The sequence below is a fragment of the Acinonyx jubatus genome, chromosome E4 (assembly GCF_027475565.1).
Source record: "Acinonyx jubatus isolate Ajub_Pintada_27869175 chromosome E4, VMU_Ajub_asm_v1.0, whole genome shotgun sequence".
In the NCBI taxonomy this organism is placed as follows: Eukaryota; Metazoa; Chordata; class Mammalia; order Carnivora; family Felidae; genus Acinonyx; species Acinonyx jubatus.
The window spans coordinates 35,802,662-35,820,917 of record NC_069395.1 but is presented as its reverse complement, the minus strand read 5'-3'; the positions used below and the strand labels follow the sequence as shown (position 1 = coordinate 35,820,917).

General features: G+C 37.8%; 1 protein-coding gene across 10 annotated transcripts in view; it reads right to left on the bottom strand.

Annotated features, from left to right (window-relative positions):
• SYT14 (synaptotagmin 14) overlaps positions 1 to 18,256 on the bottom strand; it is a 260,002-nt gene that overhangs the window by 98,713 nt on the left and 143,033 nt on the right. For all 10 annotated transcript variants that reach the window (XR_008293364.1, XR_008293365.1, XM_053209770.1 and 7 more), the window contains one exon: positions 2,517 to 2,788. Coding sequence is in view for 8 of the 10 variants with exons in the window: in XM_053209770.1 (XP_053065745.1) it covers positions 2,517 to 2,788 (272 nt within the window). In the remaining 2 variants the exon portion in view is untranslated. The remainder of the gene's footprint in view (positions 1 to 2,516; positions 2,789 to 18,256) is intronic.

Below are 18,256 nucleotides of genomic sequence, written 5' to 3'. Positions count from 1 at the left end.
CAGGATAGAAGAGACTAAGTGTCAACAGACAGCAAGCTGGCAGCTTCTGAAATATGGGCAAAACTCAACGCCTGTGTTAACTATAAATAATGAATAAGGAAGTAATCTGAGAGGCAAAATTCAGAAGATACAGTAAATACAGATAGTAACTAAATTAATAACTTGGAAGATATGCCAAAGACAGACATCATGAATCAAAAATATAATAGAACAAATGAGTACTGCCTAAAGGAAGGAATGTAAGGCCCAAGCCATGATCATGTCACCTCTGAGCTAAAGCTCTGTCACCCATGTGTTCCTTAATGGAAATAGAACCTAGGTTGAGTTAGTAGGCTAATTGGCAAGTTTTACTGATGACAGGAGTAATTGTCCCTGCATCTCTCCCAGAAAACAAGTATATGTTTTTGGCCCCTGGCACTGTTGTTTACATCTCAACTCTTGGGGTGCCTGGCTGGCTCAGCTGGTGGAGTATACAAGTCCTGATCTGGCGGTTGTGAGTACAAGCTCCACGCGGGGTGTACAGATTACTTCAAAAAAAACCCCAAAAACAAAAAAACTCAACTCTTGTCCCTGTTACTACAACCGTATATAGGGAACACTGATGGGGCAGGAAGAGTGACATAGGACACTTGGCATTACTTGAACCAAGGCTTACACAGTGTATTCCCACCACCTGTACCTACTGGCATCCTATTCTAAGTGTGTTAACCTACCTCACCTTGCTCCTCTTCTGGCATTATATTTGAAATAGGTTAAGACTCCTAAAAACTGAGAATAAACCGAGGGTTGGGGGGGTGGGAGGGAGGGGAGGGTGGGTGATGGGTATTGAGGAGGGCACCTGTTGGGAGGAGCACTGGGTGTTGTATGGAAACCAATTTGACAATAAACTTCATAATTAAAAAAAAAAAGAAAAAAAAGAAATAGGTTAAAACACATGTGCATGCGCACGCGTGTGCGCGCGCGCGCACACACACACACACACACACACACACACACACACACACGTGATCTGAGCATCCGAATTTGGTCCATGAGTTCTCTGAAACAGCTTGCCTGGTAGGGTACCGGGCAAGGGAGGGTACCATGCCAGTGATCAAAGTAATTTCCCACACAACGATTTAGGTCAAGAAGGGCAACAGAATATAGCTGTTAAGAGCACTGCTTTTGCAGTCGGACAGACCTGCGTTTGCATTACAGTTCTACCATCTAATAGGTGCTTGTATGTGGGCAAACTGCTTAACTCTCTGAGTCTTAATATTTTCATTTGTAAAATGGAAATAACTTCCTGAAGATGAGGTTGCTAAAATTAACTGAGCTGACTATAAAGCTTATAGCAAAATTTCTGGCACAACTGTTGACTGCTATTGTTATTGTTAACTCCACAATCCAGGCTCCTCCATTAACTTGTTGGCTATCTATCCAGTGTGTAAACCTACAAAACAGTGGTCTCAAATTTGTTCATGCACAGAGCACAAAGAAATAGTCTTTGTGGAAAACCATGAAATACGGACGTGTTAAACTTAAAATTCCAATGTGGAATTTTCTTCTAAATTAGATACTATGTTAGAATACTAGAAATAGTAGAAACATAGTGACAGATAACACGTGTTTTTAGAAATTATGTAAGAAAAACTTAAAATTGTGGGAATTCTGTTCATGGCTCTACTTCCATTATTTAATTTTGGCAGTATATGGATTTCACCTAGTGAGAACACTGACATAACTAGAGTACTACTATGAAATGCTGTTTGGGACAAAAGTTGTAAAAAGCTGCAGTCTAAAAGAAAGTAAGTCCTAAAAGTACATAGTACCTAATGGAAAGCTCAAATTACTATTACAGTGTTCATCATTGTTGAAAGATTAAAACAAATCCTTTTAAGAACATGGAAAGACTTCAAAAGTTCAACACATGTATTTTTGTTGTCATTTTCACTTTTTTGCTTCAAAATAGGAAATAACTTAAACCACAACCAACCACTCTGAGTGATGCCATGAATCCAAATGTTAATAAAGCTGAGCATCACTCTTCCCTTCCATATTCCATCACATAAAAACGCAAAAACATCATTTTTGAAAAACCTATAAAACATCAGTGAGCAACCTCCCAGAAGTAAAAAATATCCAAACTAAAAGAAGTTTAAAAATAAAAAACACATAATAGGAGCCTCAAGATGGAAGAAACAGGTAATTCCAGAATGTTTGGTATACAATGTTAAAATAAAAAAGACCTATCTTGAGATGGAAACCTGGGGAAGACATTTTTTCAGTATCTTGTGCATTGCTCTCATTTTTAGCTACGCATCCTCCTTTTGGGGAAAAGGGGGTGGGGTGGGTGAAGGATGGTCGAGACAGTCCTGACATGTCTGCTGGATCAAAATTAGATCAAGGAGAACACGGGTACCTTAAGCCACAAAGGACAAGGATAGTGATGAAACCGTCTTACCAAGAGGAGAAGCACAGGATTATTATCCTCCAATAACGTCCATTTAAAACACTCTATGTGCTTTTTTACTTACTTCTGGGCTCAGGACTGCAGTGCTGTCACTTGGAACGTCTTCTTCATATCCTTTATTATGAAAACTTTCTATTTCGTGACCTGTGCTTCCTTCACTTGGGCACTTGTTATATGAGCATCGTGGACTGTTGCTGCAGTGGGAAAATTCACATTTACTGTCCCCAATTTCTGAGGGCGTACATGAGAGGTGGGGAGAACCACTGTCATCCTGATATGGTGGTGGCTGCAATTCATCCAGTGGGGGTGTTCTTCTCATTCTCTGAATGCAGTTTCCTGACAATGATTAAGAATCTGGTCACTGTTTCCAATTAGCCTCAACATGCAGTACCGTCCACAATAACTGTAAATAACTTAAAAAAAAAACTGGATTAAAAAATCTGTGGCAACATAACTGTTAGATTCACTCATGAGTTTCCTCCTTCCCTAATTGAGAGACACAGAAATAAAATAGCCTGGTTTTCCACTCCTCTCCTCCTGCATAATAAGATTAGGAAAGATAACAGTCATATTCTCGGAGAGATGCTGTCATGTACCATAAAAATGGGAGAGTGAAAAATATTAGTGCAATAGCTTATTTACTTAGTTCTTTCTTTCCAGTCTGGAAGCATACACATTTTACCTACTCCCCTATGACGAGTGGCTCCTCTAGTCACAACAGGTGAGAATATGGTGGGTACAACAAATATAAGACATCATTTAGTTTCTCCAATGACTGAGATGAACTTAAACTAGCATTTAGCTCAGAACTATTCTTCCACATCCACCCTAGATCCAGAATCCTAAATTGAGGTGCACCGTGAATCTAGGCCTAATCCCTAACACTGAACAGAGACTTAAAACTGCATTTCACCCTGTCTCAACTACCCAGCGGCCACTCACTGCCCCACTGCACCATGTGTCCCTAACTCCTTCTAAAGTTCAGCTCTACCTTGTCTATAGCGCGCATTGCTACCTGCAGCAATTCATTTCGAACCATATTTTCTTTCAGCCTTAAATTATCCTTTTAATTTTTACCTCAATGATCTATCTCAGTAACCCAGAATAAATACGTCTCTGAACAGGATACAGGTGGGGGGAGGTGGATGATGTAAAAAAAAAAAATAGTTGAGTACGTAATTTAAGAACAGCTAAGTCTCAGCTAAATCCTGAATGCAATATCAGATATTAAATTTAAACACTGCTCATTTTTTCTTTTAATGGACTGTGAGTCTCTGTTATCAAAAGGGACCCTGAGAGGAGGTATTTTGTATTGTAATTCTTATAATGGAGTTCAGTTCAAATGTTCAATAGGTTTTCTGTTCTTCCTAAGACAGAAAAACTTTACATAAGAAAAACAAAACTCATTTAAAAATTTCCACAATGCCTGGTTCAAATTAAAATTTGCATGAACTTAGCACAAATTTACATATTTATAGCTCAGAAGCCCAAATTTTAGAAAAAGAAAACTAAATGTCTTACCTAGTGAGTCTAACATTTAGTTGATAAAGCATAAGCAAAAAATAAACAAGTTACTGAACTAACATGTTTGAAACTAAATTTGAGAAGGGAAGATAAAGTTGATACAGTGCACTTAGCAGCAAATAAAACACAACACCCCAGGTTTCAGAGAGGGGTTTCCAGGAAACCTTTGGTTTTCCTGATAAAAGTAGGCCCACTCAACTGGCATGCCCTTTTTGTCCACTGGCCTTTCTCCTTCCTCCTCCTTGGATGCGCTGCAGCCATTTTGTAACCATGAAGCAACAAGCGTGACAATGAAAGCTAAGGATGGAGAAGCAGACAAATAGAACATATCAGGGTAACTGAAACATCACTAAGTAGCTATGTCCAAACTTCCTGAAGCCTGAAACAAATCTGCTAGGTTAAAAAGTACAACAGCAAGACATTGATAGTTGGATATCCTGTGGTTTCCAAATATATTCTCTACTGACAGTTTTTAAATTATTTAACCAATGTCCTCCCCTCATTAAAGATGTATATTTAATCAGTCACTGCATTATAAATTAAATGGTAATATCTAGTATTTACTGTAACATAAAATCAATTAAAAATTTCCCAGTGTCGTGGTTTCAGGAGTCAGAATACCGTCTTTTCCTTTATCTTTACCTATATATATGTGTTTTAGAAGAGAGGTGATCTTTCTCAGATCTCAGACCTCAATTGCTCAGCACATAGTCCCACGGATAACACTGACAGAACTAGGTACATATCTAGTCCTGAACCCATCTCAGGGGAATGGGATTGCCATAATTCACTCAGATTAATCAGAAGCCATCAGAGTGAAGGTGGAGATGGAGTCAGCTTCAGTGTCCATACCTACGTGGAAGAGAATAGGTGCCACCCACCCAGAAAAAAGAGAAAGGACTCAAATAAATAAAATTAGATATGAAAAAGGAGACATTACAACAGATATAACAGATACAAAGGATCATATAAGATTAACAGGAACAATTATGTGCTAACAAATGGGACAACCTAGAAGACACAGATAAAGTCCTAGAAACATACTAGCTACCAGGACTGAATCATGAATAGAAAATCTGAACAGACAAATAACCAGTCAGTAATCAAAAACCTCCCGGGGTGCCTGGATGGCTCAGTCAGTTAAGCATCTGACTCTTGATTTCAGCTCAGGTCATGATCTCATGGTCGTGAGACTGGGTCCCAGTGGGCATGAGCCTAATTAATATTCTCTCTCCCTCTGTCCTTTCCCCAGTCTTTCTGTCTCTAATAAAACAAAACAAAGCAAAACAATGACAACAACAAAGAAATCTCCCAAAAAACAAAAGATCAGGACCAGATGGCTTCACTGGTGAAGTCACCAAAACTTAAAGAAAAATTAATACTAATTCTTCTCAAAATGTTACAAAAAAATAGAAGAGGAGGGAACACTTCCAAACTCATTTTACCAGGCCAGCATTACCTTGATACCAAAGCCAGACAAAGACACCACAAGAAAATTACAGGTCAATATCTCTAATAAACACAGGTGCAAAAATTCTCAACAAAGTATCAGCAAGCCAAATTTAACAATACATTAAAAGCATCATACAGCATGATAGATTGGGATCTACTCCAGGGATTTAAGGGTGGTTCAATATCTGCAAATCAATGTAATACAACACATTAACAAAACAAAGGATAAAAATCATAGGATCATCTCAGTAGATGTAAAAAAAGCATTTGACAAAATTCAACATCCATTCATGACAAAAACGCTCAAGAAACTGAGTACAGAAAGAACATTAGCCAACACAATAAAGGCCATATATGACAAACCCACAGCTAACAGTATATTCAATAATGAAAAGCCGAAAGCTTCCTCTCTAAGATAAGGAACAAGACATGGATCTGACTCTTACCACTTTTATTTAATATAGTTTTGGAAATCCCAGCCAGAGAAAGAAAAGAAATAAAAGGCATCTAAATTGGAAGAGAAGTAAAACTATCTCTACTTCCAGATGATGATATTATATAGATAAAAAACTGAAAGAATCCACCAAAAAACTGTTAGAATAAGTGAATTTGGGGGCACATGGGTGGCTCAGACTGAGATTAAGCATCCAACTTCGGTTCAGGTCATGATCTCACAGTTCCTGAGTTCAAGCCCCATGTTGGGCTCTGTGCTGACAGCTCAGAGCCTGAAGACTGCTTTGGATCCTGTGTCTCCCTCTCTCTCTGCCCCTCCCCTGCTCATGCTCTCTCTGTCTCTCTCTCAAAAATAAACAAACATAAAAAAAGTGAGTTCAGTAAAATTGCAGGATGCAAATCAATATAAGAAATCAGTTCCATTTCTACATAGTAACAACGAAGTATCAGAAAAGAATTTTTTTTTAATTCCATTTACAGTTGTTTCAAAAAGAACACAATACCTAGGAATAAATTTATCCAAGGAGATGAAAGATGTACCTGTACACTAAAAACTACAAGATACTGATGAAAGAAACTGAAAAAGACACAAAATAAATGGGAAGATATTTTATGCTCATAGATTGGCAGAAATAATACTGTTAAAATGTCCATAAATTGGGATGAGCACTAGGTGCTGTATGTAAGTGATAAATCACGGGAATCTACTCCTGAAGCCAAGAGCACACTGTATACACTGTACGTTAGCTAACAATAAATTATATTAAATAAATAAATAAATAAATAAATAAATAAATAAATAAAGATTCAAAGTGACCCTCTATCAAAATTCCACTGGCATTTTTCACAGAAATAGAAAAAAAACAATCCTAAACTTTGTATGGAACCATAGAAGACTCCAAAGCCAAAGCAATCTTGGAAAAGAAAAACAAAGTTGGAGGTATCACACTTCCTGATTTCAAATTATATTACAAAGCTATAGTAATCAAAAGAGTATGGCATTGGCATAAAAACAGACACACAGATCAACCGAACAGAGAACCCAGAAATAAACCCACACATGCAGTAAATTAATTTATGACAAAACAGCCAAGAATACACATGGGAGATGATAGTCTGTTTAATAAATGATGATGGGAAAACTGGACAGTCACATGTGAAAGAATGAAACTGTATCATTATCTCACATCACACACAAAAATCAACTCAAAATAAAGACTTGAACATAAAGCTTGAAACTATAAATCTTAAAAGAAAACATAAGGAATAAGTTCCTTAAAACAGTCTTGACAAGATTTTGCCTTCGCTAGAAGCAAAGGCAACAAAAGCAATAAATAAGTGGGACTATATCAAAATAAAAAGCTTCTGCATAGAAATCCATCAAAAAAATTATAGGCAATCTATGGGATAGGAGAAAATATTTAGAAATCATATACTCAATATTTAAAGAACTCATACAATTTAACAGCAAAATAACAATCTGATTTAAAAATGGGCTGAGAAGGGGTGCCTGAGTGGCTCAGTTAGTTAAGTGTCTGACTTCAACTCAGGTCATGCTCTTGCAGTCCTGAGTTTGAGCCCCGCGTTGGGCTCTGTGCTGACAGCTCAGAGCCTAGGGTCTGCTTCAGATTCTGTGCTTCCTCTCTCTCTGCCTCTCCCCTGCTCATGCTCTCTTTCTCTCTCAAAAATAAATAAACACTAAAAAAAAAAAAATGGGCTGAGGAACTAGACATTTGTTTCAAAGAAAACATCCAAATGGCCAATAGGTACATGAAAAGGTGGTCAACATCACTATCATCAGGGAAATGCAAATCAAAAGCATAATGAGATATTTCACACCTGTTAGAATGTCCAATAACAAAAAGAATGCATAACAAATGCTGGAATAGGATGTGGAGAAAAAGGGACCCTTGTGTCCTTTGGGTGGGAATGTAAACTGGTAAAACCACCATGGAAAAACAGTACAGAGATTCCTCAAAAAATTAAAAATAGAATTACCATAAGATCAAGCAACTCCACTCCTGGGTATTTATCTGAAGAAAATGAAATCACTGTCGCAAAAAGATATCTGCACTCCATGTTCCCTGCAGGATTCTTTATAATAGCCAAGACAGGCAAATAACCTAAGGGTCCATCAATGGACGAATGGACAAAGAAAATGTGGTACGTACACACACACACACAAACACACACACACACACACACACACACACACACACACACACACTGGACTATTATTCAGCCAGAAAAAAGAAGAAAATCTTGCCATGTGACAACACAAATGGACCTTGAGGGCATTACACTAAGTGGAATAAGTCAGAAGGAGAAAGAAAAATACTGTATGATGTTACTTATAAGTGAAATCTACAAAAATCTGAACTCATAGATATGAAGAACAGACTGGTCATTGCTAGAGGTGAGGGTGGGGAGTGGAAGAAATGTGTGAAGGTGGTCAAAAGGTACAAACTTCCAGTTAAAAGATAAATAAATCCTGGATGCAACGTACAGCATGATAACAGTTAACAATAATGTACTGTAGATTTAAAAGTTGCTAAAAGAATAGATCTTAAAAGTTCTTATTAGGGAAAAAAATGTGTAACTATGTGAGGTGACTGATGTTAACTAAACTTACTGTGGTAAATCATTTTGCAATAAATACATGTATCACATCCTATGTTGTGCTAATACCTTAGACTGATACAATGTTATGTATCAATTATATCTCAGTAAAATTGGAAAAAGAAAAGAATGACTAAACACTTCCAAGAGCTTATACACTAATTGAGAGTATAAAAATATATATACACATGAAACAAAAGGAAAAGAAACAAACCAAAAAGAGTATATGCCTAAAGCATACAGGGTCCAGGGAGGAAGATAAAGGACGTTGGCTAGAAAAACCCGCATGATCAAATCCTTGTCTTCCTTATCCTTCAATCTGATTTCATATTCATCTTGATTAAAACATCTTCTCTGTGGTCTTTCTTCTTCAACAGCTGCTTCACTATATTAATCGTTGTCTGAACTTCCTTCTCATGTGACCAACACAATCTAATCTCTGTCCGGTAATAATCTAATACCTTACTTCCATCAGGTCCCAGTTTAGATGTCAGCCAACAGGATATATTTACACAGCTGAGCTCTAGTCATCTGGCTCTTTAGTGTAACTGCTCTCCAGGGACTAAAGCACTAGTTACCCAAAAGACACTTAGTGATATTTAAAGATGCTAAGTAGGTTCCATGAGGAGACTTCACTAGTGTTTCTGATTTGAGAGAAACAATTTTAAAGCTGTGAAATTTGGGATATACATATTGGAATATATAAATTATATATACAATTTACATATTATTTATGTATGTATATTTTCATGTAATTATAAAATATTACCTAAATCCTCAAAGTTTTGAAAACAATAATACCATACTTTTTACTTTTCACTTTACTTTTGCATTTTACTTTACAAAGTGAAAGAACACCGAAATGTACCTGGAATAGTTATTTCATTAAAAAAAATTTTTTTAAAGTGTTTATTCTTATTTTTGAGAGAGAGAGAGAGAGACAGAGTGTGAGCAGGGCAGGGGCAGAGAGAGAAGGAGACACAGAATCTGAAGCAGGCTCCAGGCTCTGAGCTGTCAGCACAAAGCCCAAAGCGGGGCTTGAACTCATGAACCGTGAGGTAGTAACCTGAGCCGAAGTCGGATGCTTACCCATCTGAGCCACCCAGGCACCCCAGGAATTTCATTTTTAAAAATGCAGTTATGAAGATTTTTCCTCTTTCAAACTTTTGCAACAATATATTCTTTTTCTAATTGGCAACTACTTCTTATAGTCTACACAGTGTAATAACTAAGAGTTGGCTAAAATTTAACTGATACTGGAAAATTTTTAAGACAAACGTTTTATAAAATAACACAATTTATACTACAGTTGTTAAATTACACTGTAAACATCCAACCTTAAGAGGAAGCTTCTAGTGGAACTGCCAAACACCAAAATGATGATGCCCTGTTATTACTTTCCCCCTTGTTTTACAACCTAACTCCCCACCCTATTTTGTGGAAATGATATATCCATAAAAGGGTTCATGCATGGATATATTTAAAGCAATTTCATTTACCATCTGCATATTGTAGAGCACTTACAAAACAAGACAAGGTCTCTTCCTACCTTAAAAAAAACAAAACAAAAAACAAAAAAACAAAAAAAAACAACCAGGAGTCTCAACAGGATAAGAAGGTTCCCAATGGTGATGCCTGGCATGGGGCAACAAAGCCCAAAAGGGTGAAGAGTGTGTCTGAAGGAAAAGGAGTCAAAAGGAAGGAGTAGGATCCAAGCCATGGTGGGTGGGGGCGGGGGGGGGGGGTGGAGACAGGCGTGGGCTGTGAAAGCCTAAGAGGAAATCCACACAGAGGCATACCTGGTGAAAGAGGAAGGCATCAGCATAGACAGTTGGCCTGACACAGGAAATCCATGAGTATCCATGAGTGAAGGTCACCTGGAGTGTGGTGTCAGAGCCCAAGTGGGGTGAGGAAGACAACTACATGGGGACAAGGGGGAGTCCTAGAGCATAGTGTCAGACTCCAAGCAAGAAGCCAGAGCTTTGGTAGGGTGATGAGGCCATCCAGTGTGGATGGTAAGCTGGTCTGGAGTGTCACAACCCATGTTCTGAGGGTCATGGGGACATCCACAAGTAGGAAAGGCTGCAGGGTATATCAGAACCCAAATAGGGTGAGGGAGCATGCGTGCAGACTGGGGTGGGGCGCGGGTTGATCAAATAATAAATATGTGAAGTTTAATGGAAGCCAAGGTCTGTCTCTCAGTGTTGGAGAAGGAAGTTAGAAATATGGAAAGGGAGAAAAAAAGAACTGTGGTCTTGGATTAGAACCGAGGATATCAGTGTGAAAATGAACTCAGTTGTTAAATAATAAGTAAATATAGCATAAATATGCATATAACATGCACACACACACACACACTCATTCCTAAATATCCTAGCTCTGTCTCCTGAGAGGATTTAAGAACAACATCTCAACACCAGTGTGCACACCTAGTGCCCAGATCTTGGCTTCTAAATCTATTCTTTACTGAAAGGAACCAGGGTTCCATGAAGAAATAGCAAATTTCAGGGCTATGAAACCAAGTTGAAAATTTAGATTGTATTCAAAGAATGATGGGGACATGTCAAAAAGGCAAAGAAGCCACGTTGAAGAAGTTTGCACTGAACAAATCCCACAATTTGAGCTTCCAAATAAACAATTGAAGTAACTGATTATAACACACTGAAGAGAAGAAGAAAACATGAGTCCTTCTAGATATAAATACATATATGAACAAATTGAAAGAATTCTGAGGAACAGATTGTCTGCATTTTTACAAAGCACCTGCTGACAAAGTACTTAATTATCTAGCATGGATACCCCCTTCATGAAGACATCAAAGCGAACATCGTGAGTAACAGGGCAAATCAAAGTGTGCATCACCTGACAGGATGCAATGAGAGGACTACAGCACCACCGCCTTGGTCCTCCAACTAAAGATGCTTAACCTGAACCTAATCATGAGAAATATCAGACTTATGCAGATATGCTAAAACACGGCCTGTCATCTTCAAAAAGGAACGGCTGGAGAAGCTGCTCTGGCCCAAAGGAGACTAAAGCAACACGACAACGTATGATTCTGAACAACATATCCTTTTGCCATAATGGATATTATCTGGACAACAGCAGGCAGTGAATGGATTCTGAGGATTAGATGGCAATAATAAGCCAATGTTAAAGTGTTTACTTAGATGGCTGTATTGTGGTTATGCGAGAGAATATTCTTTTTTGTAGAAAATATACATTAAAGTATCTGGGGGTGATGACAAATCAGGCCAGTGGGCCACTGACTCTGATATAGCTCAAGGAATAAAAAGGAGTTGTACTGCTTTTTAAACTACTTTTTCAACTTTCGTTAATTTTCTGAATGTTTAAAAAAAATTCTCCATAAAAAAGGCATCATCATTATCTTTTGAAAATCAGATGATTCACACAAATTCCTAAAGAAACAAAACCTAGACAGATCCAAGAAGACACAGGAAAATTATATAATCTTGTATCTGTTACAGAAATTGAATGCATATTTTAAAACCTTCCTAACAAAGAAGAGTCCAGGCCCAGGTCACTTCACTGGTAAATTTACCATTTAAGGAAGAAAAATCACCAATTTTACACAAAATATTTTTGATAGTATAAAAAAAGATGGAACACTGCTGAAATTATCTTATGAAACCCCATAACCTTGACACCAGAGGCTGATAAATTATCTTACAAGAAAAGAATAAGCTGATCCCTCTTGTGAACACAGATACAAAAATTCTATACAAAATACTAGCAAATGAAACCCAGAGTCATGCAAACAGGGTACTACGTCAAAACCAACTTGGGTTTATACTAGGAATATAAAGTTATGTGCAAATGCACAGTGGATTTACTAGTAGAAAATTAATTTATCTAATGTATTGCATTAAAAGACTAAAGTTAAAAAGTAATGTGATAACTGTAATAGATTCAAAAAGGATTTGAAAAAAAAGTGTTTGATGAAATTCACTGTATTCATGATAAAATCTCTGCTGTGTACAAATGAGGAATAGAAAGCAATTTCTTTAATCCCATAAAGAGTATATTTGAAAGTCCTAGAGCAAACATTGTATTTAATGGTGAGATGTTGAAAGCTTTACCTCTGATACTGGGAATGAGACAAGGATAGCTATCATCCCGTTCAACAAGGTATGGGAGTTCTAGCCATTGCAATGAGGTGAGAAAAACATGTAAAAGGACTGGAAAAAAGAAAATTGTTATCACTCTCAGATGAAGACACTTTAGAAGTAATCTATTAGAGTTAGTAAGTAAATTTAGCAAGGTCACTGGATATGGGATCAATACTACAAAAATCAATTAAATTTCTACACACATGAATGAAAAATCAAAAAGTGAAATTTAAAAACAATCCCATATATAATGGTACCAGGTAACACCAACTACCCCAGAATAAATCTATAGAAATCACCTTGCTGTTACTTTTCCAGTTTGGGGACTCATAACTAGAATATACTCTTAGCACGGGCAGAATCCACATTTTGGCTTTCTAAGCAGTGGCTGTGTGATATGGGAAGGGACTCCTGCAAACCACTGGAGTTTACTTTCTCCAGCAGCAAGGCATCCCAAGAGAAAGAGAGATTAGTCTACCATCAGAGACTTGAGAACTGCAGGTTTGGCAAACGTATTTAGTTTGGTCATTGTAAAAATTAATAAGCTTAAAAAATGATGGCAGATTATCATTAACTTCTAATTACATGACTTTAACTGCAAGTGCCACTCCAGATGGAGTCTTCTTATTAAGCAAATTAAAACAGCCTTGGTATTTGATACGTAGCTTTTACTTAGCAAATGCTTTACCCTTTGTAACAGTGAAGAGGGAACAAAAGTAACTTGTCATTTTCACCTTGCAAAGACAGCAATACTTCTATTTCCCGGCTTCAGGGAAACCTATAATAAAATATTCTCGTTCCATGCCCCAAGCTGCTCTGCAGAGACCATTGCTGCCTCAACATTCCATACTACATCGCCTCGATCCTTCTCTGGATGACAGCAAGCTATTAGCACCTGGAGAGTGTGAGAGCTGAGAGATGAAGTGCCTTGGTAAAATACACATGTGTGACAGAACTGAGAACTCAGTCTTACGAAAATACAGGGGCTTGCCTCGTCAATAAAGTTCCTGACGGTGCAGGAGTATGATGGAATATTCCTTCCAAAGTCAAAGAGAATTTACTATCCCTTGTCTGTGCCCCACTAAGGAGACAAAAATTTTGGTTGGCCTCTTTACATTCTGAAAGCAGCACATTCCATATTTGAGTATATAGCTATGATCCATCTATAAGGTAAAATAAAAAGCTTTTCAGCTTTGAGTAGGACCCAGAGCAAGGTAAATCTCCAGATGATCCAGGGTACAGTGGAGTAAGCTTTACACTTGACCTTTAAGGACTCAGCAAACCAAATGGTCCTCAAATGTCTGTAGTAGGCGATGATGGTCAAAAAGTATTGAGAAGTTTTGATGGTAGAATTGCATTGGAGGACTCTTTTTTTTCTTTTCTGGCCATATCTTTGCTAACATTTTTGCTTCTAAGATTTTAAGTCCTATTGCTTCTCTGATGGGTAAAAGTTGGTATCTTGTTTTAATTTGCACTTCCCCTTGTATGTAGGGAGGAGCACACCTTTATCGACTACTTCTATTTTCTCTATATTCCCCACTAGATATTTACCTCTTTGAAGCATTATAGTATCCTGTTTATATTGAACACAGTGTTCATACATTACTGGTATTCAGTGCATGCTACCCAAAGCAATCTATATATTTAATGCAATCCCTGTCAAAATACCCACATTCTTTCACAGAACTAGAAAAAATAAAACTAAAATTTATACATGAAACCACAGAAGACCCTGAATAGTCAAAACAATCTTGACAAAGAAGAACAAAGTTAGAGGTAGCACAATCCCAGAATTCTAGATACACTACAAAGCTATAGTATGGTACTGGCACAAAAACAGACACACAGATCAACAGGACAGAATACAGAGCTCAGAAATAAACGTGTCTATACTTACATGGTCGATTTATCTACAACAAAGGAGGCACTATAGTGCCCCACTATAGTGGGGAAAAGATACCTCTTTCACAAATGGTGTTGGACACTTACATGCAAAAGAATGAAACTGGACTATTTTCTCGCACCATACAAAAATAAATTCAAAATGGATAAAAAGACCTAAATATGAGACTTGAAACCATCAGACTCCCAGAAAAAAAAAAAAAAAACTAGGCAGCAATTTCTTTGACATGGGCTGCAGAAATATTTTTCTAGATACGTCTCCTCAGGCAAAGGAAACAAAAGCAAAATTAAACTATTGGGATTACACCCAAAGAAAAACATTGTGCACAGTGAAGGAAATCATCAACAAAACAAAAAGGCAACCTACTGAATGGGAGAAGATATCTGCAAATGACATATTTGATAAGGGATTAATATCCAAAATATATAAAGAAATTCCCCAACTCAACATGAAAAAAACAAATAATCTGGTTAAATTGGGAAGAGAACCTGATTAGATTTTTTAAATTATGGCTTTTTTGCAGCTCCTAACACATTTTATTACAAGACAGAGCCCAGATTATTTTTGTACCATGATTTATAACTCTTAATCTTTCTCACCTTATTTTCTGGATGGTTTAAATAATGTCTGAATCAAACTATATTTCACACGTAGCTACTTTCTACCAGTACAATCTTATTCAGTACATGTATCTTTTAAAAAAATTCTTTTTTCCAATGTTTATTTATTTTTGAGACACAGAACGTGAGTAGGCAAGGGGCAGAGAGAGAGGGAGACACAAAATTCAAAGCAGGCTCCAGGCTCTGAGCTGTCAGCACAGAGTCCGACACGGGGGCTCGAACTCACAGACTGTGAGATTATGACCTGGGCTGAAGTCGGACACCCAACCAAGTGAGCCACCCAGGCGCCCCAGTAAATCAATTCACTATCTCTCATTTCTTGAGGCTCAGGGGTTTTTTTTGTTTTTTGTTTTTTCTTAACGTTTATTTATTTTTAAGAGAGAGAGAAACAGAGTACAAGCGGGAAAGGAGCAGAGAGAGAGGAAGACGCAGAATCCGAAGCAGACTCCAGGCTCTAAGCTGTCAGCACAGAGCCTGATGCGGGGCTCAAACTCACGGTGAGATCATGACCTAAGCCTAAATCGGAAGCTTAATTGACTGAGCCACCCTGGTGCCCCGAGGCTTAGGTTTTGATAAAAGATCATACTCACTTCGAATGAAATGAAAAGTGGTTTATTTTTGAGAAACAACTCCCGGACTACTATTATTATCAAACAGAAACTAACTGGAGGATCAAGAGACACGAGATAGCTATGCGATCCAAACCGTGCATGTGATCTAGCTATAAAATTGGCGTGGTCAAGCTGCACTCCCAACATTAAGGGAAACTAGCAGATATTGGATGAAAACCAATTAGGCTTTGAAAGCACAGGCAGGTATATATGCCTGCTGTATCTTGCTTAACCTGCATGCATAACCTCATGAGTACCTATGACTCACACAGTGAGGGTTAAAAACATTATGTCTAGTGACAAGTGGAATGTTCTGGTATTATAATTATTTCAGAGGAGGCCCTGAAAAACAACATGAAAGGAAAATCTTCTCAATGGATTGAATTTAGTAGCCCATTTGGTTTTCAACTCTGCTTAAAGAGTTGATCTCAATTACCGGGCTGCCAAAGGTCTGGCTGGATGTAAGGACTTGAGAGGAGAGAGACTGGCAGATCGGTGTCACGTAGAATGGCGGTAGGGTCTGAACATATTTACATCCCCAGTACAATTTAAAACACAAATATGCAGCAAATACCTGATTTCTGAAATTTAACTCCATATATTGTAAGTCAAATTCTTTTCCAAATTGAAAAAGGCAAGACTATTCGTAAGTTAGACTCTTAGATGAATTTTAAAAGCATGCCCAGAATTACAATGTCAATTTCAAACAATATTTTTATCTGTCATTTTATCTTTGTGTTCAACGCTATTCAGTTTTACCTGCAGAAAATATTTCATGTTAATGAATGATTAAAGATAATATCAAGGAATTTCTGTTTTCATGCCCAAGGCAGTAAACGGTATCTAGTCAGCCCTCCTGCTATAAATAACTACAAAACTGGACAAAGTACAAGAAGCAACTCTTTTCAGGTAGTGGACAACACAGTTTGAAAAGGAGCACTCACAAGGTGATCCCGTCAACTGACCAACTCTCTGATTGGGCACAATATCCTACCTACAGGAGAGAGAACTGAAGTCTGAGCAGGGCAAGAGTCACCTGAGCTGAGGAGGCAGAGGTTAAGGGTTTGAGGCGGCTGCAGCAGCTGGAAAACCGTGGGGCAGGGCACTGAGCAAGAGAAAGCTCTACAGAGAAAAGGGGGCCGCAAAAGTCTGTGTGCAGGACCCCCACGAGTCCCTGGCCAAGAGTTGGCTGGACATGTGCAGAGACAGACTGCCCAAGGCTTACATGGAGGTATTAGATGCCAATCAATGCTGGGGGAAGAGCTACGCTGAGATCATTCAGAGTGTCTGCTACTCGTAAAATATATTTTATTATGGTATAATTTATAGACAATAAAATCTATCCATTTCAACGACTTAACCACCACACAAAGGAGATACAGAAAGTTTCCATCCTCCTAAGTTCTCTCATGTTACTTTGCCTCCCATAAGTCCAGCCACAGGCCAACCACTGACCTGCTTTCTTTCACTGGAGTTATGCCTTTTAGAGAATTTCACACAAATAGGATCATGCAGTATATAGTCTTCTGTGTCTGGCATTTTGTACTTCCTGTAAATGCTACTGCCATTCAACTACGTTGTTGCATAACTTTTTGTTAAGTTGTATTCTACTGTATAGATACAATTTATCCTTTCAAACTTTTCCAGGAGGCTGTACAATTTTGCATTCAAACTTGGAATGTATGAGAGTTCCATTTATTCCACATCCTCACCAATATTTAGTCTTGCCGGTCTTTAAATCTTAACACGTCACAGGCTGTGTAATCATATCGCTGAATGATATCTCATTGTGATTTTACTTTGCATTTTCCAAATGACTAATGATTTGAGCATCTCTTCATGCATTTATTTGCCATTCATAAATCTTCTCCAGTGATGTATGTGTCCAAAAATGTGCACATTTTTAATCAGGTCGTCCACTTCATGTAATTGACTTGTAAGAATTCTCTGTGCAATCTGGATATAGTTGTTTACAAAATGTACATTTTCTCAGTCTTTGACTTATCTTTTCATTTTTTTAATAGTGTCTTTTTTTTTCAATATATGAAATTTATTGTCAAATTGGTTTCCATACAACACCCAGTGCTCATCCCAAAAGGTGCCCTCCTCAATACCCATCACCCACCCTCCCCTCCCTCCCACCCCCCATCAACCCTTAGTCTCTTCTCAGTTTTTAAGAGTCTCTTATGCTTTGGCTCTCTCCCACTCTAACCTCTTTTTTTTTTTTCCCTTCCCCTCCCCCATGGGTTTCTGTTAAGTTTCTCAGGATCCACATAAGAGTGAAAACATATGGTATCTATCTTTCTCTGTATGGCTTATTTCACTTAGCATCACACTCTCCAGTTCCATCCATTTTGCTACAAAGGGCCATATTTCGTTCTTTCTCATTGTCCTGTAGTACTCCATTGTGTATATAAACCACAATTTCTTTATTCATTTATTAGTTGATGGACATTTAGGCTGTTTCCATAATTTGGCTATTGTTGAGAGTG